The 24,050-nt window shown below is 46.4% G+C and overlaps 5 protein-coding genes across 5 annotated transcripts; 1 reads left to right on the forward strand and 4 right to left on the reverse strand.

Moving 5' to 3' along the window:
- Positions 1 to 598: 598 nt before the first annotated feature.
- RhiXN_11857 (glutamate receptor 3,4) lies at positions 599 to 1,389 on the forward strand (the record flags this gene model as incomplete). The annotated part of the gene is made up of 3 exons (XM_043331672.1): positions 599 to 646; positions 701 to 1,016; positions 1,070 to 1,389. The coding sequence occupies 3 exons, from the start codon at positions 599 to 601 to the stop codon at positions 1,387 to 1,389; spliced, it is 684 nt and encodes a 227-aa protein (XP_043186433.1).
- A 2,930-nt stretch (positions 1,390 to 4,319) lies between these two features.
- On the reverse strand, positions 4,320 to 5,830 carry RhiXN_11858 (Retrotransposable element Tf2 protein; the record flags this gene model as incomplete). Its single annotated transcript, XM_043331673.1, has 3 exons — positions 4,320 to 5,439; positions 5,506 to 5,704; positions 5,755 to 5,830. The coding sequence occupies 3 exons, from the start codon at positions 5,828 to 5,830 to the stop codon at positions 4,320 to 4,322; spliced, it is 1,395 nt and encodes a 464-aa protein (XP_043186434.1).
- A 570-nt stretch (positions 5,831 to 6,400) lies between these two features.
- On the reverse strand, positions 6,401 to 6,766 carry RhiXN_11859 (uncharacterized protein; the record flags this gene model as incomplete). The annotated part of the gene is made up of 1 exon (XM_043331674.1): positions 6,401 to 6,766. The coding sequence occupies one exon, from the start codon at positions 6,764 to 6,766 to the stop codon at positions 6,401 to 6,403; it is 366 nt and encodes a 121-aa protein (XP_043186435.1).
- Positions 6,767 to 12,349: 5,583 nt separating this feature from the next.
- RhiXN_11860 (Retrovirus-related Pol polyprotein from transposon opus) lies at positions 12,350 to 20,078 on the reverse strand (the record flags this gene model as incomplete). Its single annotated transcript, XM_043331675.1, has 8 exons — positions 12,350 to 15,998; positions 16,143 to 16,698; positions 16,740 to 18,631; positions 19,179 to 19,304; positions 19,354 to 19,541; positions 19,595 to 19,689; positions 19,741 to 19,835; positions 19,960 to 20,078. 8 exons carry the CDS (start codon positions 20,076 to 20,078, stop codon positions 12,350 to 12,352), a joined length of 6,720 nt encoding a protein of 2,239 aa, XP_043186436.1.
- An 824-nt stretch (positions 20,079 to 20,902) lies between these two features.
- Positions 20,903 to 23,158, reverse strand: RhiXN_11861 (Transposon Tf2-7 polyprotein; the record flags this gene model as incomplete). The annotated part of the gene is made up of 2 exons (XM_043331676.1): positions 20,903 to 23,122; positions 23,156 to 23,158. The coding sequence occupies 2 exons, from the start codon at positions 23,156 to 23,158 to the stop codon at positions 20,903 to 20,905; spliced, it is 2,223 nt and encodes a 740-aa protein (XP_043186437.1).
- Between the last annotated feature and the right edge of the window lie 892 nt (positions 23,159 to 24,050).

The following is a 24,050-nucleotide window of genomic DNA, read 5'->3' on the forward strand; positions in this document are numbered from 1 at the left end:
GTTATGAGTTGTTCAACTCAGTTTTCTGGATGTGCTCTGTACTCAGCAACCAATTGGCCCCAAGTCTTGATACTGCAACAAAAATGGCTGAGATGGATGCAGTTTAACATGTAGCTATGGGTGGCTGGTGGCTCAACTCATACACCAGAAAGTTTTGTTGAGCTGAGCCAGCCATTCTTGACTATCTTGAGCGCCACCCCAAGAACCTTTCCATACTGGGACTTAGACCCAATCAACATGCAATTGCAGGTTAGTTGACTTTTTCTGTACTTGTGTTTATTTCTGATCCCATGTAGGCTCATTGAAGGTTCTTGCAAACCTGAAGCACTTCAAGTCTTTGACTTGGGCCAACACACTTGGACCCTGTGCGCCATGCCCAAGTATTGAACTGGAATCTCTGCTATTGAGCTTGACAGAGTCCATTATTGCTTGTCATGGCAATGTAGTGTGCAAGGGCAGCAATGTTATCTACCACAATGGGGAACAGCTCTGCCTTGGTTGAGTTGTAAGGATTGCAATTACTATTGGTACCAATGGTACCTCTTTTGTGATTGTCAATCCATTTAGTTGGCCACAAGAACTTGACCATTTACTACATATGCCTTTGGTTATACGCCAAGACTCATTCAAGGTGGTGTATGGACATGTAAGTACTGCAATTTTTATCTACATGTTGTGCTTAAATAACTTATTACAGTAGAACATCATATGTCATATAAATCTCCAGGACCAATGCTGGAATATGGGCTGCAATGATACCACTCTGAGGACAGTCCAGCAAGAGCGGTTGAGTACTTTGCTCATGCAGGCTACAACAAACCACAAGGACACGGTTCACTACGTTGTCAACATACACTCCATGACAAATGCATTATTCATCCACAACCTCATCTGCTCCAATGGCATGGTCATCCCTCTCTTTTTCCCCAAGGCTTCTAGGGAGCAGGCTTGTCATGCAGGAGTACTATTTCTGCAGGCCCAAAATGACAAGAAGAATCAGAAGAAGGCTGATGTGGGTGAGTAATAACTTGTTTATACTAAAGACTTTACCTCACACTTATAAACTCAGCAGAGAAACTTCTTGCATCTGAGACACCCCAAAACGCCTCAACTGGCCTTGGTATAGCACATACAAGAGGTTGTGGTAGAAAAACAAGAGGGAGACGTGGCAGACCCCCTGCTAACTCCCATGCGCCTGGCACTTCACGTGAACCTGACCCACAGCCAGACCCAGCACCAGGAATAGCCATGCAGGGAGTATTAAATAATGAGCAACTGGATCAACTAGAGCCAGTTGCGTTAGAAGGCCAGCAGGTTGCATTAGAAGGACAGCCATTTGCACATAAGTTTTTTCTTGAATTTTCTTTTGGTTTTTGCAAACAAGCTTGAATTACCAATGAAAATATAGCAATCTTACCAGAAGGATGGGAAACTGCATGGAGTCCTCTGGACAAAAGATATTATTACTTTAATAGGGGTCAAAACGTGTCACCTTGGGAGTTCACAAGGTAGAGTATCTTGTTACAATATGTCATGACCCACTCCATTCTTTCCATGAGTCCTGACCTTGTCAAGCCTCCAACACACTCATGTTGCAAACCAACATGACCGCAAGCACGCATATACTTGCACATATGCACTTGGAACCTCCAGGTTCCCACATATAAGAGACTTATGGTCAACATGGCTGGACTTAGTGATATTCTCTAAGTCCAGGTCACATGACCTCCCCCCCTCCAGTCCTTTATCAAATACTATACTAAACTACTACGGATTTGAGGTGGGGGGGGGATGACATAATCTCTCCTATAATAATATATTATTCAGACCTTGCCCGCGGGCTCCCTTAACATTGGCCCGCGGCTAGGGGGGCGGGGGGAGTGCAACGTCCCCCAGCAACTTATATTATTAATATATCACTGTGCATCATATATACTATATATCTTTGACAGTGGATATATATGGTAATAACCCCTCCAGATATGGGTTATGACACAATAATTCCTCTATGAAAGCCTTTGAGCTGTGGCCATTGCTTATCCATTAAGGGGGCACCAATTAAGAGACAGCCAAGAGTCAAAGTCACTGCATACATTGAGCTTTCCCTTGAGTGACAGGATTTTGCAAGTTGAAATTCACAAAGAGGTTTGAACCTGGAAAGACCGCCTGCCCTCAGCCACTGCCCCATCCCAACATCCCTTTCAGACAAAACCCTGTTCAACCTAAGAAAACAATGTTTGTCTAACAACAGTGTTCAACCTTGACTGTCCCTCCACCCTCCCAACTTCCATGCTTGCTTGTGCGTTTTTTGCTCACTCATTATTTACGCATATATACAATGGCTGATGCCGTTAGGAATATGGTAGCCAAGGCAATCTGTCAACACAGAGAGATTGAAGAGCAACAAGAACAAGCTCCACAGTGAAAAGCAAAACAGCTAAACATACCTGATTGTGTAGGTAAAGTTTTTTTTAGCTGCAGCAGGTAAGTAAAATATCCAGCTAAAATTTACCTGTAGGTTTGTCAATTTACATGCTCCATGAGGGCACCTGCTCACGCATGTAAACTTTAGATGTGCATATTCACATCTCAATTTACCTGATGAATCATGTAAATAAGTATCAATAATGATAGAAATAAATACATGTAATTTAGTCTTCATCCTCATACACTTGTTCAGCCAGGCAAAAGGCAGTTTCACAAACGCCCAAAGAACAGTCAATTATGTACCATTCTCCCAAGCGCTTGATGCCTGTTGTATAAACTTGCCCAACAAGGTGCTTAACTGAAGACATGTCAAGGATAACCAATTGTCCCAATGTTAAGAGTTGTGTAAGTACAGGAGTAAGAAAGAATTACTATATACAAAATGTATATGGGAGTAACTAAGAACTAGTATTAAGAATCAGAATATATGCACAATATAGGCTAGGTTATCAGGAATAACAACTCCTAACAAATACTCTACCAACTATGAAGTGCAGGTGGTTGGTTATGTATAGTACCTTAGACTAATGTTACTTAAGCCTAAGTGACTAAGGGTATGTATACTTAAGGTCTCTGGAATAGTACCTTAAGTAAGAGGGTTACCTGACTAATGTACAGGATTTATAGGGTTTGCCTAATAAGTATAGGACTTATAGATGCTTAAGTAAGACTTAAGACTTATGGGGTTTACCTAAAATATATCTAGGATTTATGAGATATTATAGATAAGGCTATCTACAATATAGGGGGTATGGTGGATTGAAACACTATCACTCAATCACAACAATCCTTACAGTATTGTTGCACTATACTCAATGTTGAACTCAACAACTGTGACAGTCAAGGGGCACAGGGTTGCAGTAAGTACACTAATAGGTTACCCTGTGTCTGTTGGGACTGGCCTATGGTCTTAGTGCGCTGAATAACCTCCTATGCTATTTACAGTGAGTCAATCACTAAAGTAAATGCGCAGATAAGCTGTTAAAGGCTTGTGTGTATATGTCAATATATAAGAGTAAAAGTGGGATAAAAGTAGGATAAAAGTAGGATGCATTAGAAGCGTCTTCACAGGGTCCTTTTATACCCTGAGAAGGTGCACAAACAAGTATATACATGATTGATACCAAGAGGGGGTACAGGAGGTACATGTGGCAACTGAAACACTTGAGGGAGCCAATACTTTGGTACATAGTAAACAAACAACAAATCCTAATATTTGCCCCAAGGCAGTATTTACCTGTGTGGGTCCTTAGATGTCCCAAGGCTAAGTGTTTCATCCTTGGAGTAAACAGTCCCAAAGGTAGGATACCTCTGCATTGGGTACTTACAGTAAATGGGGCATAACTCTGCCAAATGTTGTCCGTTTTGGGAGTTTGACCCAGCGTTCTGGAGCGCACAAACATGCGCACCTAAGCGCAAGCAATTCGGCAGTGTGGGATGCCCGGGTGATGGAGAAAAGGCGCATTTAGTGCATCGGCGCTTAAGGGCTGATTAAGCGCCGGAGCACTTGCCTATGCAACAGGGGGGACCCTGAATATTTCTGTGTGTAGCCACAAGATAGAATCTTGAATAATAAATACTACAAACAAGAGAAATATTACTTGTTACTGTTTATCTACTCAGCTGAATTTATATATATTTAAATGAGTGAGAAAACAGCATATATGCAAAAGGCATCGCATATTAAGGGTATTCCAGAGGTTTGTAGGTTTTGTAAAGGTCACTATTGGATAGAGGGACCTTGAAAACCTTAGTTCGCATCTTTATCTCATTTGTTTACTGTAGGATTACTAGTGAAATTAATAAAATAAGTACAGATTATTGAAGAAATGTCATATCCATAACACTTCCATTTGCGTTGCCAGTTTGTCTGCTTCTGGTACATCAGTGGGGACGTTGCCAGGGGTGAGGGCTGGCTCCCATCTGTATAGTGCCTTGAAGGGGGATCTGCCTGTGGAACTGTGGACTGCATTATTGTATGCAAATTCCACCATGGGTAGCCATTTCACCCAGTCCTTTTGGTTGATGCTAGAATAGGCTTGTAGGAAGTGCTCAACCATGGGATTTACTTGTTTGGTCTGCTCATTGCTTTGTGGGTGGTAGGTGGATGAGAAATGAGGGTCTATTCCCAAGCATTGGTACAGGGCCTTGAGGAATTTGTTATTGAATACCCTTCCATGGTCTGAAACTGTCTTTTCCAGCATTCCATATTGCTTCCATACGTGCCTCAAGAACAGGTTGGCCAATTCAGGGGCCTTGAGCTTCTTTGAGCACTCAACTAAGACCATGTATTTGGTAAAGCTATCCACAATGACTAGGATGGAGTTGCTGTTACTGTCCTTGGGCAAGTCTACTATCATGTTGTAGGAGACATGTTGCCATGGTCTAGATGGGAGCTCAAGTGGTTGGGGAGGGATGGAGGCGTACTTGGGATTGCAGATACATTGGCATGTTTTGCAGGAGTCCATGTGCCAGTAGGTGTTGGTGCAAATTCTGGGCCAGTAGTAGTTTTGGGATACTAGTTCCAATGTTTGCTGCCTTCCTGGATGTCCTGCCAGGGGGCTATCATGGAAGATTTGGAGAAGGTCTGTCCTTAGCATGCCTATGTTGGGGACCACAATTTGTCCTTGGTAGAATAGCAAGCTGGCTTCCATTTTGTAGTCCCTGAAAGCTCTTTTGATTGATGGTGGTGCTCTGGACTTGTTTTGTAAGAACTGAAGGATTTCCTCTAGGGACTTGTCTTGGTCCAGGGATGACTCAATCTGGCACTGCAGCTCCTTTTCTGGTGTGACTAAGGCAATGTTGGCAAATACTGGGTCTGGTAACATGGACTGGGGTTCCGGTGGAATATTGATGTGGTCTGATTGTTGGGAGAGTGCGTCCAGTTTCCCTGATTGCTTGCCGGGTCTGTACACAATTTGGAAGTTATATCCAGCTAATAACAGGTGCCATCTAGCATGGCAACGGTTGAATGTTCAGGATTCCTTCCAATATTCCAGGTTGCAATGATTGGTGAACACAGTGATGGGGTGCAGGGTCCTTTCCAGGAAGATTTGCCAGTATTCAAATGAGCAGATGATTGCCAGTAGTTCCTTGTTGTGGGTGTTGTAGTTCTGTTTGGCACCTTTGAATGATTCTGACAAAAGTCCTAGTGGGTGTAAGCAACCATCTTCCTGTTGTTGGCTGAGTATGGATCCCAATGCAGCACTGGATGCATCTGTCTCAAGAAAATAGGTGTTACACTCCCTTAACATATACCATTAGAACTGCCTGATTTTTCTGATATTTTTAGGCCAGATGGATGGCCCACTAGCCAATCCAATAGCCTTGGCATTTCTTCCATGGTTTTTGGCTGGGGGCCTTCTGGTGTTTGAGGCCCATTGTTGTACACCACTGTAAGGTGGGTACACGCTAATGGGAACGGGCGCTTAAGGCCGTACTACTACACTGGCTTATGTAAGACAACTATCTAAGGCTATACTAATAACGCCTAAGGCGCTCTACTTCTAACTATTGGCAACAAAGGGGCCTGAGGCCTGGGAGGTGTGGTAGGTGAAGGGGGTGGTGAGCGTCTGTGAACTACTTAGGGGCCGGCTACTTAGCTGGCTGGATACCTTCTCTAATGAGTAAGAGACAAGGTAAAATCAACTTGGGGTCTCCAAGCAATTTTCCTGCTGTATATATAGACAATACTACTAACTACATGTGGTCTGTGCGTGTGTGAATAGAAGCCTACATGTGAAAAGAGAAGCGTGTTGCGGACTGCGCAGAAGCGTGGATTTCTCCTAAGCGCCCTTGGCACGGCATCTCAGCGCGGCATCTTGGCATAATAAGCGCCGAGATCACGTGATCGAAAAACAAGAGATATTAAGTCCGTAAAAAATACTAAAAATAATAGAAGATTTGGGCAATTCTAATGGTATATGTTTAGGAGGTTATGACACCCATGGAGTTGGAGGCTTCTAAGCCCATCCTTGACAACATTGACTGTTTGGGAAATGTTTTCAACATTGGTACAGGTTTCAACCCCTGCTTCCTTGATTTCAGCAATTTCCCTTTCAAGCCGTTTGACATGGCCAAGGAGGCCAAGGAGGAGGTGTGTGACATGCTCTAGGGATACCTTGCCAAGTTTGACAGAGGTGGTTGGCAGAATCTGGGATTCCATGTATCCCTGATTGAAAGGGGATTGGGCTTGAGAGGCTGTCCTGGAACAGGTTGCCATGGTAGATTGGGGGTAAGAGTGGCCAGCGTGTGAAGAGGCCTGCAAAGAAGAGCGCATGGGGGTGCAAGAGAGAATGGTGGATGGTGGGAGGGGGACTAGTAGGTGCCTGTATCAGGACTTATGAGCGCTTTATTGTATGTGTACACTAAACCCTTGCCTCAACCGGCCTAGCATTGGACAGTTCTTACCCTGATCAACTGCTGTGGACAGGCGTGATACGGGGCAGTGCTTCTGCAAGCAGGTGGATTGGCTGTCTAGGGTTGCTGACAAAAGGTGCAGCAACCAGTGGTATGCAGACAATTAGAACCTGTTAGCCTTATAGCAATTTGGTACTAGGTGGGGACAACACTGGTTTGATTATTGACAGCAAAAGGCAATCCCAATCACCTGATTTCCCTTGTGCTAGTACTAGGGGCCTTCTTGTTGTTGAGCTAAGTGTGGGTGTGCTGTTGGGCATGGTTTGCAACCAACTTAAGGTTGATTACCTAGTGTCCTAGATGTCCTTTAAGGGGCATCAAGGAGGCGGGCGCTTACAGCTGTATAGAACTATGTAAATGTTGCTTAAGGCAACAAGTAAGCTACCTACAACAACAACCAACTATACTATGGCAACCAAGCCTGTAAGGGCAATGGCAAGCTAGTTAAGTACAATCAAGAAGCTGCTTAAGGCAGTGTAGACTAGTAGGCTAAGTAGTTACTGGACCTAAGGTCCTTGTACAATGGGGTGATGCAACAAGAGGTAATTGACCTGGGTGTTACCATGGTTGGTTGGCCTCCTTATATATTACAGGGGAGAACTATTTACAAATGTACAATATGCAATACCGTATCAGATAAGAACCCCATTCTGCAGTTGGCCTTACTCATGCATATGTGTCACTGACATGTCATGATGATGTCATAGGTGGAGGTGGCTATGTGTGCTGAGTAAGCATGGATGGGGACGTGGCTTGGTGCTTAGCATATGATATAAGCGCCAAGATCACGTGATTGAAAATGTTGTTTGTTTGACTTTGTTTAAATTTGAGAAAATAGGAATTAATTCCCTTGATATATGTGTGTCTACAACACACATGGTCTAAACCTGGTACAAGTGGTTACATGCTGGCCAAAGCCCAAATTGGGGGCTGAAGGTGTGATCATGGGTTGTCTGTAGAGGATTATTAGGGCTCTATGGCTCAGTGGTCAAGCAGATTTGGTCCCAGCTGGTTGTATTTTCCTTGTTGTATAACAAGTTTTGGAGACACCAGCAGTAATGGCACCATCAGAGAGAATGCTAATGACTAGTCAACCCTGAAATTGAAATTCTGATAGGAAACCAATGCATTTGCTATCGATTGGTATATATATCACGTGATTCTGACAGGTTGTGATTTCTGGGCTATTAGCTAAGCAACCCTGAAAATGAAATTCTACTGATAAACCACGTGATTCTGCGTCAATCCATATACATATCATGGCACTTTGAAAACATTGATCAAATTTGTGTACTAATGGCCAAACAGAGCATGCACCTTCCATTTTTGGAGGCTGAGACTACCATAAATGGAAAGAGGGGGTTTGATTACCCCATAAAGTGCAGTTTCAAGGATAAATATAGCATGTGGGAGGAGAAAATGAGAAATGAAGTAAATTTAGTGCATTTTGGTGAAGTGGGCCAGTTTTGAGAAATGGACTAAATTTAGTCCATTCTTGCTTTGTTTACGCTGGCCGACTTTTCACCAAGGGCCAAACAAAAAATGGACTAAATTTAGTCCATTTTTCAAAACTGGCCCACTTCACCAAAATGCACTAAATTTACTTCATTTCTCATTTTCTCCTCCCACATGCTATATTTATCCTTGAAACTGCACTTTATGGGGTAATCAAACCCCCTCTTTCCATTTATGGTAGTCTCAACCTCCAAAAATGGAAGGTGCATGCTCTGTTTGGCCATTAGTACACAAATTTAATCGATGTTTTCAAATTGGCATGATATGTATATGGATTGACGCAGAATCACGTGGTTTACTAGTAGAATTTCATTTTCAGGGCCGCTTAGCTAATAGGTCCTTGCACATGACTGCAATTTTATGTGAAATATTGAAAACATGAATTTTAATAAATGATTTCAAACTGCCTTGATAGGTATATGGGTAGATGCGGAATCACGTGGTTTACTAGTGAAATTTCATTTTCAGGGCAGGTAATCTAATAGGTTTGGGCGGAAAAACGCGATTTGATTTAAGGTTCTGCTCAACCCCCCCTTGAGCCAGACCCCTATAATAGGGTACTATAGTACTGGGAATGTAGGTTTGGGAATATCAAGTATAATTATATATCTACTCATTTTTACTCTAGGCTAAGAGTAAGGATCCTAGCAGGAAAGAGCCAAAGCCAGAGAGCCTCTCAATGCATATCCAGCATGCTCATGATGAGATTATGAGAGGTGCATGTGAAGAATGTGGGGTACCTTGTGTGATTATCCCACGCCCTGGTGCTCAACCAGAGCACAAGCCACTTGACACAGAACACATTGATCTATGGTCAGATTTTGCTGTAAGTATTATTGTTCTATTTTTACATGTAAATGCTGATGGTTATGTGTTACACTCCCTTAACTTATACCACTAGAACCACCTGAATTTTCTGATACTTTTACTATTTTTTCCGAACTCTTTACCTTTTGTTTTTCAACCACATGATCTTGGCGCTTATTATGCCAAGATGCCATGCCAAGATGCTGTGCCAAGGGCGCTTAGGAGAAATCCATGCTTCTGCGCAGCCCACCACACGCTTCTGTTTTCACATGGACTCTTCCTTTCTCACAAGCACAGACCATGTAAATAGTTACCAGTTGTCTATATATACTGCAGGAGAATTGCTTGGAGATCCCAAGTTGATTTTACCTTGTCTCTTATTCATTAGAGGAGGTACCCAGCCAGCTAAGTAGCTGGCCCCCAAGTAGGACAGCCACTTATCCCCTCTTACCTAACCTACCACACCTCCAGGCCTAAGGCCCCTCTGTCAGTAGTAGATAGCAGTAGATTGCCTTAAGCAACAGTAGTATAGCCCCTTGAGTAGATTACATAAGCATTGTCTGTAGTAGTACGGCCCCAAGCACCCGCCCTATTAGCAAGTACCCACCTTACAGTGGTGTACAACATTATGGAAGGCCCAAAATTTGCGCTCAATTCAACAGCCACCCCTATCAATGGTAATGAAGCTGGCTAAGGAACCACCACTGTGTAAACAAAAGAATTCAGGGGAATCCGCTGTTGCACCACCTGTCAAGAGGCCAAATACAATTGCCCTGCAACCCCCAAACCCTGGTCTGGACCCAAATTATTATGGGCATCCTGGTCCCACCCACCCAATGAACCCACCCTTGGCCCCCATGCCATTCTCATGCTACCCTGGTGGATATTATGGCCTTCCTGGACCATATCCACCCCCTGGTTATATTCCACAGCCCATTCCTCCAGTTCCTCACCCTGGAGTGATGGGTCCAGGCCCATTTCCTTCCTATCAGCCAGCATATCCAACATACAATCAGCCATTACCATACTATCCCCAAAGGTCCTGGAATGGGGGACAATCACCATACTTATCAGATTGGTTACCCTCATTGGATCATGGTGAGTGTGGCCATTTTGACAACCAGTTTGGCTTACTTGTATCTGGGTTTGCATCTATCCATATTGTCTGCCTATCACACCTTTGTGAATATTCCCCAATTGACTTGACTAAAATTTCATTTTTTATGCCCAATGGTTCAACTCACCATCTTGGACTTGATTCTGCCAGGCAATTGATGAGGTACGTCTGAGAGGACCAACCATTGATTGACCCAGTTGACCAAGAGGATGATGAGATGCCACCAAAGGCTGGCCCCTTGAATTCAAAGTAAATGTAGTCAAAAGTGTACTCTGTATCTTGTTTCCCTAGTATTTACATTTTGTATACCATCCCCTAGCATTGTCTGCAGTGACAGAGTAGACATGACCATAGAGACACGTAAGAACATCAGGGTCCACATAATCAACCGCCCCATGGGGGCAGATCCTACGTGCCACCAACATAATCAACCAAGTCATCTCTCCATTGCGCTCAATCCTACCCTTGATTTTTGAAAATGCAAACTCAATAGCATTGAAGTTGGGAGAGTATGGTGGCAGAAATAAAAATCGCATTCCACTATAGCAACAAAGAAAATGGTATGATCAGCTACAATTTCTATTCCCGAATGACTTGACTAACTCACTGTGCCTCAATCATCTCTAGTACTTCACGTTTTTGGTGAATTCTTGCGTTATCCATGATAATCACTGAATTTGGCCCAGGGAATGGGTTCATTTGTGTGAGTAACAATGTAATGAAATCCTTGAAGAGCTCAGCTGTAAACAAGCCCTCAATCACACGGAGTGCAAGAATCCCAGCAAGTGACATTGCTGGGAGGAAGAAATAGCTAGAGGACAATGGGCCATAAGCCTCCAATCATGTTATTTTACACAAACAACACACCAGATGCCACAATCAAAAGGTGCGTCTTGACAGGCTCGTTTCCCCAATGGTGCATAGCCATAGGTACGTACCGTCCCACACTTGTCAATTGAACACTCATCCACACAGACCAATTGGTTAGGAGTAAATAAGTGGTGTATGACCTCAAGAAATTCCATGCGGAGTGGCTTGCTACGTTCCCTTGCATGCTTCTCAACCTACGCCAATTGATGTGAAACTTGCTAGATTTGTGGTGTCTGAGGTTGACGGTATACATTTTTTCGAGTAATCCCGTGTTGCTTGATCACCATTGAAATTGTTGCTAACAATACATTGATGCCGCAGATCCCTGATAATTCATTTTGTATCTCATCGAGATACAGCGTAGGACATTGCTTCAAACGTTTGGCTATATACTTGGAATTTTGTGAGTCACTAATAAGAGGACAAGTCTTATTTCAATACTCACCCATACATGCTCGAGTCGGAGTGTACAAGGCCGCCCAGTGACCAGCAATGGGCGTGGGACACGAGATTGCGTGGTCCCCGTAGTTTCCCAAATCGCCATAATTGAAGTTATGGTTCTTGGGGACAGCCCGGTGAGTCTCCTTGCTTTCTCAGTATCGTTTTCTTCCTTCATTAATCGTATAACAACTGCACAAAGCTCATCTGGAGTAGGGGGGGCCATTGTGGCGAATTGGGGGCCTGTGATCCATCGATACTTGTATATCACGAAACATTGATATGTCCCAATCATTTTGGGACAATTTTCACTTCACACACCAATGTCCGATGCCCAAGTGAGCTTCAATCGCAATATAATTACCAGGCAGACGGGCTGTAACAAAAGATAGTCCAATTTCTGTTGTGAGTGACTATTGGACACGCCGTAGAGTGGTCAAGAGTATGTGCTATATCAGGTCATGTGACCGAGACTATATACAGGATCCGACCCCTACTACAGGTCCCCCCCCTCAAGGCTAGGTCCGCCCTCGGAGCTACTACTACTACTAGAGTCCAAAGCTATATTACAACTGTACAATGTATGCAGCTACATAGAGCAAATAGATATGGTCTAACGGACAGGAGAGAAAAGGAGGAGAAAAGAAAGTAGATAAGCAAGTAAAGAGAGTCCGTGACAAGTGGAGCCACACTCGTTCAGTCATCATCGTATGGTTCGTTGGCTTCGTCATCTGAACCCGTGGGTTGCGTCTTGTCATTTCGAGCTAGCGGGAGCTTGTCTTCTGGTCGGGGCGTAATGGGCAGGCGTGAGGAATCGATCGGCATGGCTGGGCGTGTGGCGTTCGGGTCTGAGCGTCGTGCAAGTCTGAGTGCGCGTATATAGGCGTCAAGCGGAGTACCAGGTGAGGGGATGAACGGACGGAGGAGGCGGGAATGGGCTGCGGACGAGAATGCGTTGCCTTCGAGGTCTTCGAGTGCGTAAGAGTTTGTTGCCTTCGAGACAACTTGGACTGGGCCAGACCATCTGGGAGCAAGCTTGCGGAGTGAGCTATGAGTTTCATCTAGGCGTGCATCGTATTTTTGAACCAAGTCTCCCGCTTTGAAGTCTGCAGGTCTGGCTTTTTTGTCAAACTGGCGTTTCCGTCTGGCTGCATGTTGGAGAGCATTGGCATAGCCATCCATGCGGAACGCGTACGTGAGGGCCATGTTGACGTCTACCTCTTCTAGCGTGGGGTCTCGTATTTGGGCGCCTATATCTGCTTTCTGCTCGGGAGACAGAATACCAGTCAGGAGTTCACGTGGGGAGTAACCAAGGGAGGGCAGGATGCGGTTGTTTAGCTGGGCCACGGCCTTGTCAAGGTGCTTGGGCCAGGCAGCCGGAGTGGACATAGGATCATGGTCGGCGTCTGGGTCTATACCAAGGTCCGGTGCACATAGGCGTTTGATTCTACCCAAGAGAAGTTTGGCGTAGCCCTTGATTAGGCCGTTTGTCCAAGGTGCATACGCGGGGGTTTTGATAAGTTGGGTGTCGCAACTATCAGCCCACTGTCGGACTTCCTCGCAATCAAAGTGGCTCCCTCCATCGGTCATGACCGAGCTGGGCTTCATGAGCATACCCAATATTCTGGCTAGTGAATCTACGGTAAATCTCCCCGTGCCTGGCTTTTGGGTTGGAAATGCAAATAAGAATCGGCTATAGACGTCTGCTACAAGTAGGATGTTCTTGAACCCGCCATGGCCGTCTGGGAACAAGACGTAGTCTGCTGCGAGGAGGTCGAAGGGGCAAGCGCGCGTAATTGGTTTGAGTAGGGCTGAGAGTAGACGTGGACCAAAATTCTTGCATCGAGCACACGTAGTCACCGCTGTGGTTGCGTCTTGTCTGAGGTGGGGCCAATGGTAACGCTGCTGTAGCAAGACTACGGTCATGTCCCGACCGAAGTGTCCTCCTGCCGCGTGAACTGACGCTGCCAACTCCGGTCCTTCCAATTCCGGTATGCATTCAACCCTTATTCCTGCCCTTCCGTTCTTGCCGCCGAGTAGCCAAATCTTCCCGTCATCGACTAGATATCCTGATGCTCGGTGTGCCCTCCGTTTCCTGGCTGTCGCCTCGTCTGGGTCGTTTGGGGGTGCTGAGCCGACTTCAAACAGCAGGTGCGTTAGGATCTCTTCGAAGTATGGGTCACCCGCAAAGCGGTCGAGTAAACGAGCCGATTTGTTGTCTGATGCTAGGTGGTACAGGTCGTTGACAAGTTGCTTCTGGGCTTCCCAGCCTGGATCGACTGTTTCAAGTCTCCCTGGTCCGGCTTCGTCGTCTCCTCGGCTTTCATAGACTCTCGATAATGCGTTGCATACCGTGTTCGTGATACCTGGGCGGTGGCGGACTGCGCGTATATCCCTTGCTAAGATGAATTCTCGCCAGCGTTTGTGAGTGGAGTTCAGCTTTCTATTCCCAATGAGGTCTGCTAATGCCTTGCAGTCCGTTTCCAGTTCGATGATCTGACCAAAGATCATACTCTCGAACTCGTCGAAGGCAAATTTGAGAGCCGCAAATTCGAGTAGGAAGGGGATATAACATTCTTCGGTGCGGGACGTCCGTTTAGAAGCAAAGGCCACTGGGTACCTCACTTTCCTGGTCACGGCATTGGCTGATATCTCTTCCCACTCTTGAGCTAAAACTGCCCCAAAGCCGTACTTAGAACCGTCGGTTGTGACAATGAATGGCCGGCCGTCGTATACTGGAGCACGCAGGACTGAATCCAAGGTGAGTATTGTCTTCAGTCTCGCAAACGATTTCTTGGCTTTGTCGCTCAGGGTGACTCGGGTTTCTCGAAGTGTCTGCCTGTATTCTGCCTTTGGCGAGTCCGCCGACCTTACGCCTCGGGTGTAGTCTTGCAGAGGTTGTGCAATACGCGCGTAGTCCCGGATCTTGGATTGATATGCATTGGTGAGCCCGATGAAGCTCATGACCTCCAGAATTGTCTGCGGTTCCGGCCATTCCAGGATAGCTCTAACTTTGGCGAGGTCTGGGCGGATTCCGGCCTTCGATACACGGGCACCCGCAAATACCGCTTCCGTCATGAATAGGACTGTCTTGGAAGCTGATAGCGAGATCTTCCTGTCACGGCACCGGGTGAATATGGTACGTAGGTTCTGCATGCCTTCCTCAAACGTGTCCGCTGCTGTTGCCAGGTCATCCATCCATGCCTCCAGTATCTTCCCTAGCAGATCGTTGAATGCCATTGCGATCATTTCTTGGAAGACTGTTGGAGCGCTGGTAAGTCCAAATGGCATCCGTTTGTATACGTAGTGACCCCGACCATCAACGTAGAACGCTGTGTACGGAACACTCTCCTGCGCAATTGGGATAGCGTGGAACCCCGCCTGTAGATCCATTATGCTAATGAAGCTATGACCTGCAACTGCCCGCTGTTTGGCTGCAAGATCTCCCATCGGGAAGGACCGGATACGGGTTACCTGATTTACCGACGCAAAGTTTTGGACAAGCCGCCATTTTGCAGGGGCTGTTGGCTCTTGCAATTGCTCTGGCTCATGGAATCCAGCCTCGGGGAATTGGATTGGTATGCCATATCGACGACACTCCGAGTTGGCTAGGCGCTGGAGGTATTCAAGGGTAGGGAGATTGACGCCGCCTGGTTTTGGCACCAGGCTGATGGGTGAGACTGCTTTGACTTGGTCTTGTGTAACTTGCTCAATAATGCCTGCCAATTCTAACTCATCTAACATCCCATATAGAGCCTGTTTTTGCGGTTCCGTCATCCGTTTCTGGCCTGCTCGCATGGGAAATGTTGCACCCGTGGGAATGTCAAGCCTGAGTTCCGTGAAGTCAACTGCACAAACTTCCAATAGGTTAAGTGCAAAGACGTCTGCAAACTCCCGGACTAGGTCTTGTGCCAAGTTCTTCTGGTCTGTTGACAAATCGGGCCCAATGCGGACCTTACGCAAAATTTCTGCAACTCGTCCCGGGCTGAATGGATTCGTCTTGCGCTCAGATGGGGAGGCTGCTGTTGGGGGAGTGGCTGGCTGCGTGTCTATGGTTGGACCTCTCTGTCTTGCTCTTGCCCGTGTGGCTCTATCCAGTATGTTGTCAAGGGGTTGTACTGAGGTTGGTGTAGACATCTCCTCCTCCGTAAACATAACTGATTGTATCCGTGCATCTTCTGCCTCTGCTTTGGCTCTTGACCATGACTCTTCCGCCGATTCATCTGGGCTATCTGGTATGTCTTGCTCCATTGGTTTACGGCGCTCGTAATCCACTAAGGCTTGTTCAGCCATCCATCCCTTATCTGCTAAAGCTTGGCCTTCCCTCCTGCTTTGGAGTCTCTCGCTGCAACGTGGTGGATATGACAATGGCGATGTCAGTGTCTCAGGTTGGGTGTGGGTTGGCGAGGTATTGGGTTTGCTATTGGGTCATGGGCCTCTTGGTTTGACTGGAGGGTGTGCGCTTTTTGGGTTCTCATTCTCGATGTACTTAGGACCGGCTTCAGTGGCCAATGTGATTGCGTCTGACTTGAAAATCTGCTCTGCCTCTGCACGCCGGAGCCAGTTCTTGCCTAATAAGATCTCGAAAGATCCCCCTGAATCAAGGACTTCAAACTCAATTGGCCAGATACACTCCCGGTGTACGATGGAGCCCACACCTTTACCCATTGAGGGCACCCGGTTCCCGTTCGCCATTCGACATACAACATTTGAAGGGGCAAGTTTGCCGAACGAGTGCTCAATTTGGGCCCAGACCACTGAGTTGACAACACACAGCATGGCCCCTCCATCAATGGTTCCCCACAGCTCTGTTGACGGCGTCTTGTCACTTGAGATGAGTTTTACACAAAGCTTAAACGGATGTTCCCTTGTCTGATTCTCTTCCATACTCCCAATTTCTACCACTAGTTCGCTCTCGGGGTACCATGAATATATAATCGATTCTGGAGACAAGGCCGTAGGTACACGGGCAGTATAAATAAAATTGTTTGCAGAAGATTTGGTAGTCCCTGAGCCAACCAGCCGTTCCGGCGCGCTTGGTTTGGCTACATTTGGGTCAGTGAGGTCGCCAGGCTCACTCACTGACCCTCCTTGTTTCCCGAGTCGTACTCGTACGCGTAGCTGTACGGTTCCTGGTGCTCGACAAGTTCAATGGGTTCGACGAGTTCGACTGGTTGGGAGAACAAGGAGCGGCGGCGGTATAGGGGAGATGGAGTATATGGGCTGGGGCGGGTTTGCCTTGGCTCGTCTTGTCGCAGAGATTGCGAGACACTTGCGCGGTATAGACGTTCCTGCAGTGGCAGCCTGTCCTCGGGTGCGGCTTTGCATTCGAGTGAGTTGTGGTCACCCTTGGCGCAAATCGAACAGAGTTTAGACGTAGGGGGCGCCGAGCCAGGAGTTAGAGGGAATGGACAAAAGATATTTGGCCGTTGGTCTCCGTGGGTGGCGTGCCATTGTTGTACCTGCTGCTCATATTCAGCCCGAGAGGGGGTGCGGGGGGGTACAGGCGGGTTTGGCTGCCTTGCGCGAGCGATTTGCAACACGACGGACGGGAGCAGCGCTTGTGGCGGATCTTGTGGTGGCTCTGCACGCGTTGAACTTGGTCTGGCAGCTGTAGATGCTGGTGGCTGCGGAAGTGCCCTAGTAGTCGTGGCAGGGACGTGGGTGGTGGCCGGCTGGACGAGGGGATTTGAGAACTGAACGTGTGGTGCTGGTACGAGTCTCGACGGGGCTGTTCGGATGGCAGCCAGGGTCTGCATCGAGTTTGAGGTGGGAAGCCAGCTATTTGTAGGGCGAGAGCGTGCCGGGAGGCGGGTGGATGGGTGCTCGGAGAGGCAAAGGTTGGCTAAGGCATTGAGAGTTGCACTGTCGGCGTATTGATTAAGCACTGAGCGCGGGTTAAGTGCGGCGATGTCGTTAATGAGCCCATCAAAGTTGCTTCCATAGCTCAATTTGGGGAGCATATCAACAATAAATGGTGGGAGGACGTGTTGAGTAAGGTTATAAACTCGGGCGCGTCCCGACTCGCCATCACAATCGAGTGCAAGTGATTTGTGTCGCATTGCCCATTCCTCAAGAGGGTTTTGGCCACTTGTCGCCGCGTTTGTGAGTTCGGGTGTCATTGCTGCCAGGTCCATTGTATGGGCTCGCCACTCCTCGTAACACCGTGTTAGATACGCCTCAAAGTTGGGCTTAGGGGATTTCCACCGCTTATCAATCTCTACCACAAGCGTAGACCATTTCTGCGCCGCTTGTTCTCCGTCCTCTGTACTAATGAGCTTCTGGTGCCACCACCAAGCTTTTCCCTTGTATTTGAGGTTTGCAATCCATAATCTGGCAATGTCCTCGTCAGAACAGCCTTGGGTCGCTAGTAAAAAGCTTGAACGGTACTCAGCTTCACGTGAGGGGAGACCCTCGTCAACGAATTGACCAAGAGCCTGGAGGCGAGGCCACGGGTCTGGTTTTCGTGACGCTGTAGGGTCCCCCATAGCACTCGCGGCGGCTTTGCCTAAGGAGGGGGATGCTGGCCCCAGGATAGATGGAGATGATGCCTGAGAGGCAGGTGATTGTGGCGATGAGAGGGAGCGCCTGGGTGTGACAGGCGGTCTATGGGTATGTGGGGGTGAGTCACGGCCTCCTGCTGCTTGGGACAGACGACGCGAGAGGTCGGACGGGTTGAATGGGTTGGAGAAGTTTCTGCGGTCTTTTCTGCCCCGTAAAGTGCCTGTTGCGGAAGGCGGGAGCAAAGGTATGTTTTCAGACACGAGGCTGGGGCTCTTGGGGAATGGGACCGATTCGGTGTTTGGGCTGTTCTCGAGGGACTGGCTGAAAGATGAGGGTATAGTGGATGTGTTGATGCGTGTACTTTCTAGTGTATCGTCTTGATTTGGTCTTGGTTTGGCTAAAAATTGGCCTTTCGAATCGCGTGGCCTGGGTTCAGGCTTCTTGTGGCTCGCCGTTGTAGCGAAGGCGCGTCTTCTGACGCGTAGTCAAAGTAAGGGAGGCTTAACCTCAGAGCGTAAGGTAGGAAGACCACCTCGTCACCACGGTGGACACGCCGTAGAGTGGTCAAGAGTATGTGCTATATCAGGTCATGTGACCGAGACTATATACAGGATCCGACCCCTACTACACTATTTACACGTTTTTTGTTCCCCAAGCTGCTTGACTTTCTCTGTATACGTATATATGAGCATGTATTTAGCTTTATTCTTATCTACAAGTCGCATTGAGCCGCCGTGCTGCATTGTCGAGTATACACGCGAGTTTCGAAACTTGGGCTATCCAAACGAGACTTATACCATTCGAATCGCATTTTCATTGCGATTCGAATGGTACTAAAATCGCGCGAAAATAATGCGATTTCGACGAGTTATTACGACTTTTGTAACTTTCCCCCATTTTGCAAAACTTTCTGATCACAAGGTTTACCGTTTCTAAAATCGCTATAACGTATGAGATTGTCATGAAATCATGTGGCATGACATTGTCGGGCCATGTTTGATAGCGGCCGCAAATGACGCACTCAGGGGTATAAAAGATACTCACAAGAGCTGCTGCGGTGCAAACAAACAAAATGACCATGAAAGTTTGGACAGTCCTATTTTGACCCAGTGCAAATATAGCAATAACTGGTAATCCTGTCACATAACTGTCCCAGGGTAAGCTACTTGGGTGTCAAACCGTGATCATTAACTTACTAGAATAGCACCAAAAAATCCCGGTCCAAACACGGGATGTAACCAGTTTGCTGGCTGTAGTTACCGCAAAGATACATGAACATGATATTGTACCATGCCCAGGACCATACTGCAGCAGCAAGCCATATCTGATATATCCATGGACAAGTTTGGGGCCAGTCAAAGATGATGAACATGGGCAGAGGAACCTAAGATATATAAGTGAGCCAAATGACAAGTGTGGTAAGGAGAATGAACATACTGTGAGAACAGGCGCAACACCATATACAAATATTTTGTTGCCCAAGATGTAAGATTGATGGGATAATAGCAAGGTGGCAAGCACCCAGTTGAGAACTAGGAGACAAATTACAAACAAGGCAAATCAAATGAAAGGGTTGGACCAACTTGAGAAGCATGAGGCCCAGAACGCTAATGTTTTATGGGTATAAAATGTCTCCTTGATGTATTGTGCTTCAGAGACAGGATTGTGAAAGCGTAGGCTAGGGTAACATCAGCAATGGTCCGCAGTGATGGCAGCAAACCTACCTGAAAAATTGCTCCCTCAAATATTGATATGCCCAGAATGCCCTCCACGCCAAGAACCAGGAGTGCCAAGTACTTCACACCGTGGTAAAGGAATGAGCACTCAACACAGTGGTGGCCAATGGGAGCATAGCCAAATAACCGCTGGCTGGATCAGTTGTCAATGCCGCACTTGTCAACCCACAAAAACGCGGAGGCATTGTAAATACCCCACTGAGCTTGCCAGGCAGCTTGAAGCGCCTCATTTTGCTCAAGTGCCTCCCAAGAAATCGATTTTTGTGAGTAAGCAGCTGCAACCAGCGCTCTCAAAATGGTTGAGAGTGAGACATTGACCTCTTGGTGGGTATATAAAGCCAGCTGGATTTCATCTAGATACAGTGATGGTCAAGCTTATAGAAGTGCTAGTATATACTTTCTGTCTTTGGTCAATAAGATTCGAGGGCAACTGGTCAAAAACCAAGGGGAAAGCACAGTCCTTGTCAGAGCCAACAACTACCACAGGGTAAACCTAACAAGCTATTGCCTAATATAGGACTTATCAGCTAGTAGGATCTAACAGAGCTCAAGGCAACTGCCAGATAAGGGGTTGGACAAGACCAATACAGTAAGTGTGCACTATGCTATAAAGATAGCTGGGCAAAGGACCTTTGACAGGGACTGGTATGCTCTCAGGCAATACTCTTAAATGTATGTCTTAGGGTAGTAGTGTTGGATGGGGATAAGAGGTCGAGTTCTGAGGCTTAAGGCTCTCAGAACCCTCCTTATATATTCACAGAGAAGGGGAAGAGTAATTACATGTACAAACATCATAACAAAGATAAGGTCACATGACCAGAGATAAGAAAACAAGATCACATGACTAAAGGTCATGTGATGAGATTACATAATAAGCGCTCAGCGCCTAAATAGCATAAAGATGCATATATCCATAAATCTTCATGAAAATAGCGCATATATTCACTATTTCTTCGACTTAGTGGATTTTAAGGTGGTCACGCCTCTAGGGCATGACACTTCCCCCCCGTTAAGGTCCAGCTGCCTCTGGATGTTCACGGTGAAACTTAGCCAATTTTTCAGGGGCATTGGCTAAGTGGGCCTTGGGCTCCCATGTGTTATCCTCTGGTCCATACCCTTTCCATTTAACCAAGTATTTGACTTGTCGACCCACTTTCTTGGAGTCTAGGATCCTTTCAACAGTATATTCCTCTTCTCCATCAGCTGTGACAACTGGGGGGAGTGGAACTGGATCACGGTCATACTTGTCTACTGGCTTTTTGTGTAATAGGGCAATGTTGAAGACAGGATGGACTTTCATGGATTTAGGGAGATCCAGTTTATAAGAGTTCCTGCCAATTTTCTCCAAGACCTTGTAGGGCCCCAATCGCTTATGTTCTAGCTTATGGGAAGGCCTTGAAGTTTTGATGTTGGCACTACTCAAATAAACTTTATCACCAATTTCCAGCTTGGTTGCTTCCCTTCTGTTTAAATCATAGTATTGCGCATTTTGTCTTGCAGCAATTTCTAAAGCAGCTTTTGCTTCAGTTTGGATTTCTTTCAGGAAGTCTGCTAGGTTGTTGGCTTGGGGGACATGGCTTTCCTTGGTGTTTCCAACTGTGAAGTCTGGATTATAACCATAGCACATGTAGAAGGGAGAGTGTTTGGAGCCTGAGTGTTTCCCATTATTGTATGCAAATTCCGCAAGTGGTAGTGATGCAACCCAGTCTGTTTGTCTATAGTTGATGTAGTGGCGTAGGTAAATTTCCACAAACTGGTTTAAGCGTTCACTTTGTCCATCAACTTGTGGTCTGTATGCAGTGGAGAAATGTGGTTCTATCCCCAACCGCTTGTAGACTTGTCTCAGGAATTTTGCATTAAATTGGGGGCCTTGGTCCGAAATGGTTTTCCTGGGTAACCCATGTAACTTCCACACAAAGGATACAAAGAGGTTTGCAACATCAACAGCAGTAGCATCAGAGTGCGTTGGTATAAAATGAACCATTTTGGATAATCGGTCCACTACTGTTAATATTGCATCATATCCTTCTGAGGTGGGGAGTCCTACAATCAAGTCATACGTTATTTCCTCCCAGGGCTTATTGGGTAAATCTATGTTTTGAAGGAGACCTTCAGGAGCCCGGTTGGAGTGTTTGCTACGTATGCATGAATTGCATGCTTGGACATATTTTGTTACAGATTGTTTCATCCCTGACCAGTAGTAATCCCTTGAAAGGAGGTCTAGGGTTCTGAACTGTCCTGGGTGCCCAGTGGAAGGGTTATCATGCCTGCTTTCTAAGATGGCTTTCCTGATTTCTGGCTCATTAGGGACATAAATCCGGTCATGATAGTAGAGTAAGCCATTGTCAAGTTTCCATCCTTTAACAGGTATGTCCTCTTCCAAGGATTTAAGGATTTTGTATACAGCCTTATCATCATGCAGAGCGTCCCTTATTAGATCATTAAGGTCACTATCTGTTTGGATAGCTGCAATAAAAAGCTCTGGGCTTATGAGCACAGGGGTTTCACCCCCCTCTTTAACCGCAGACTTGTGGTCTTCACGGCGAGAGAGAATATCTGCTTTTCTATTCTGTGCGCCCGGTCTATACACAATCCTATAGTTGTAATCTGCCAAAAATCCCATCCACCTTAACTGCCTTTGGTTCAGATCCCTTTTTGTCTGGAAGTACTCCAGATTTTTATGGTCTGTCAGTATTTTGACAGGGATTACTGTTCCTTCCAGCAGGTGACGCCATTCCTTTAAAGCCCTTACTACTGCTAGTAACTCTTTATCAAAGATATCATAGTTTCTTTCAGCAGGTGCTAGGGATTTTGATAGGAATGCAACCGGGTGTAATTTATCATCACTGCCCTTTTGATTAAGGACAGCGCCCGTTGCAAAATCAGAGGCGTCACACTCAAGGAAAAACTCCTTGTATGGATCGGGTTGGATTAAGACAGGGGATTCAATTAGAGCCTGTTTAAGAGCTTTAAAAGACACTTCTTGGCGTTCACCCCACTCCCAAGGTATATTCTTTTGGAGTAGTTGGTATAAGGGTTGTGCCAATTTTGAGAAGTTATGTATGAAGCGTCTATAGAAATTTATAAAGCCCAAAAACTCTTGAACCCCTTTGACAGAGCGCGGTGTTGCCCAATCAACCGCTTGAGTGATTTTCTTGGGATCTGCTTTCACTCCTTCACCATTGGCAATGACACCAAGGTAATCTACTTCAGATGCATAGAAATTACACTTCTCCAGGTGTTATAACCTTCTTAACTATACCATCAGAATCGCCCGAATTTTCTATTATTTTTAGTATTTTTTACGGACTTGATATCTTATGTTTTTCGATCACGTGATCTCGGCGCTTATTATGCCGAGATGCCGCGCCGAGATGCCGTGCCAAGGGCGCTTAGGAGAAATCCACGCTTCTGCGCAGCCCGCAGCACGCTTCTCATTTGTCCTCTGTACTTCTTTCTCTCACGCGCACAGACCATGTAGATAGTGTGCTTTGTCTATTTATACAGCAGGAAAATCACTTGGAGACCCCAAGTCAATTTTACCTTGTCTCTTATTCACTAGAGAAGGTAGTTAGCCAGCTAAGTAGCCGGCCCCTCAGTAGTTCAGAAGCTCACCTCCCTTATTGCGCTTACCACACCTCCTGGGCTAAGCCCCCCCCACCAGTAGTAGAGATTAGAAGGCCGCCTTACAGCGGTAGTAGTATAGCCTCACGTAGACAGTAGATAGCTTTGTCAGTAGTAGTACGGCCACAAGCGCCCGCCCACTAGCAAGTACCCCACCTTACAGTGGAGTACGACATTGTAAAATCGACTTCTTGTAGGCTTGTTCAACAAGGAGAGGACCCCCTGTACTAGCACGAGGGAAAAACACGTGATCTGGGCCACCTTGCGGGGTAGAATAATCAAAAACCCCCCACCCACACGTAGTACCAAATTGCTATAAGGCAGACGGGCTCTAATCCCCCGCATACCACGTGTTTCGCCAGAACACAGTAGTTAGCGACCTTAGTCAGCTGAAACACCTGCTTGTAGAAAACCCGCTCATATCACGATCGCCAGATCTGTTGATTTGTTGTAGGGACTATCCAACGCTAGGTGCTTGACGCAAAGGTTTAGCGTCCACATACTACACAAAAACCGCTCATAAGTCCTGATAT

Source organism: Rhizoctonia solani, chromosome 15 (assembly GCF_016906535.1).
Source record: "Rhizoctonia solani chromosome 15, complete sequence".
NCBI classification, from domain to species: domain Eukaryota; kingdom Fungi; phylum Basidiomycota; class Agaricomycetes; order Cantharellales; family Ceratobasidiaceae; genus Rhizoctonia; species Rhizoctonia solani.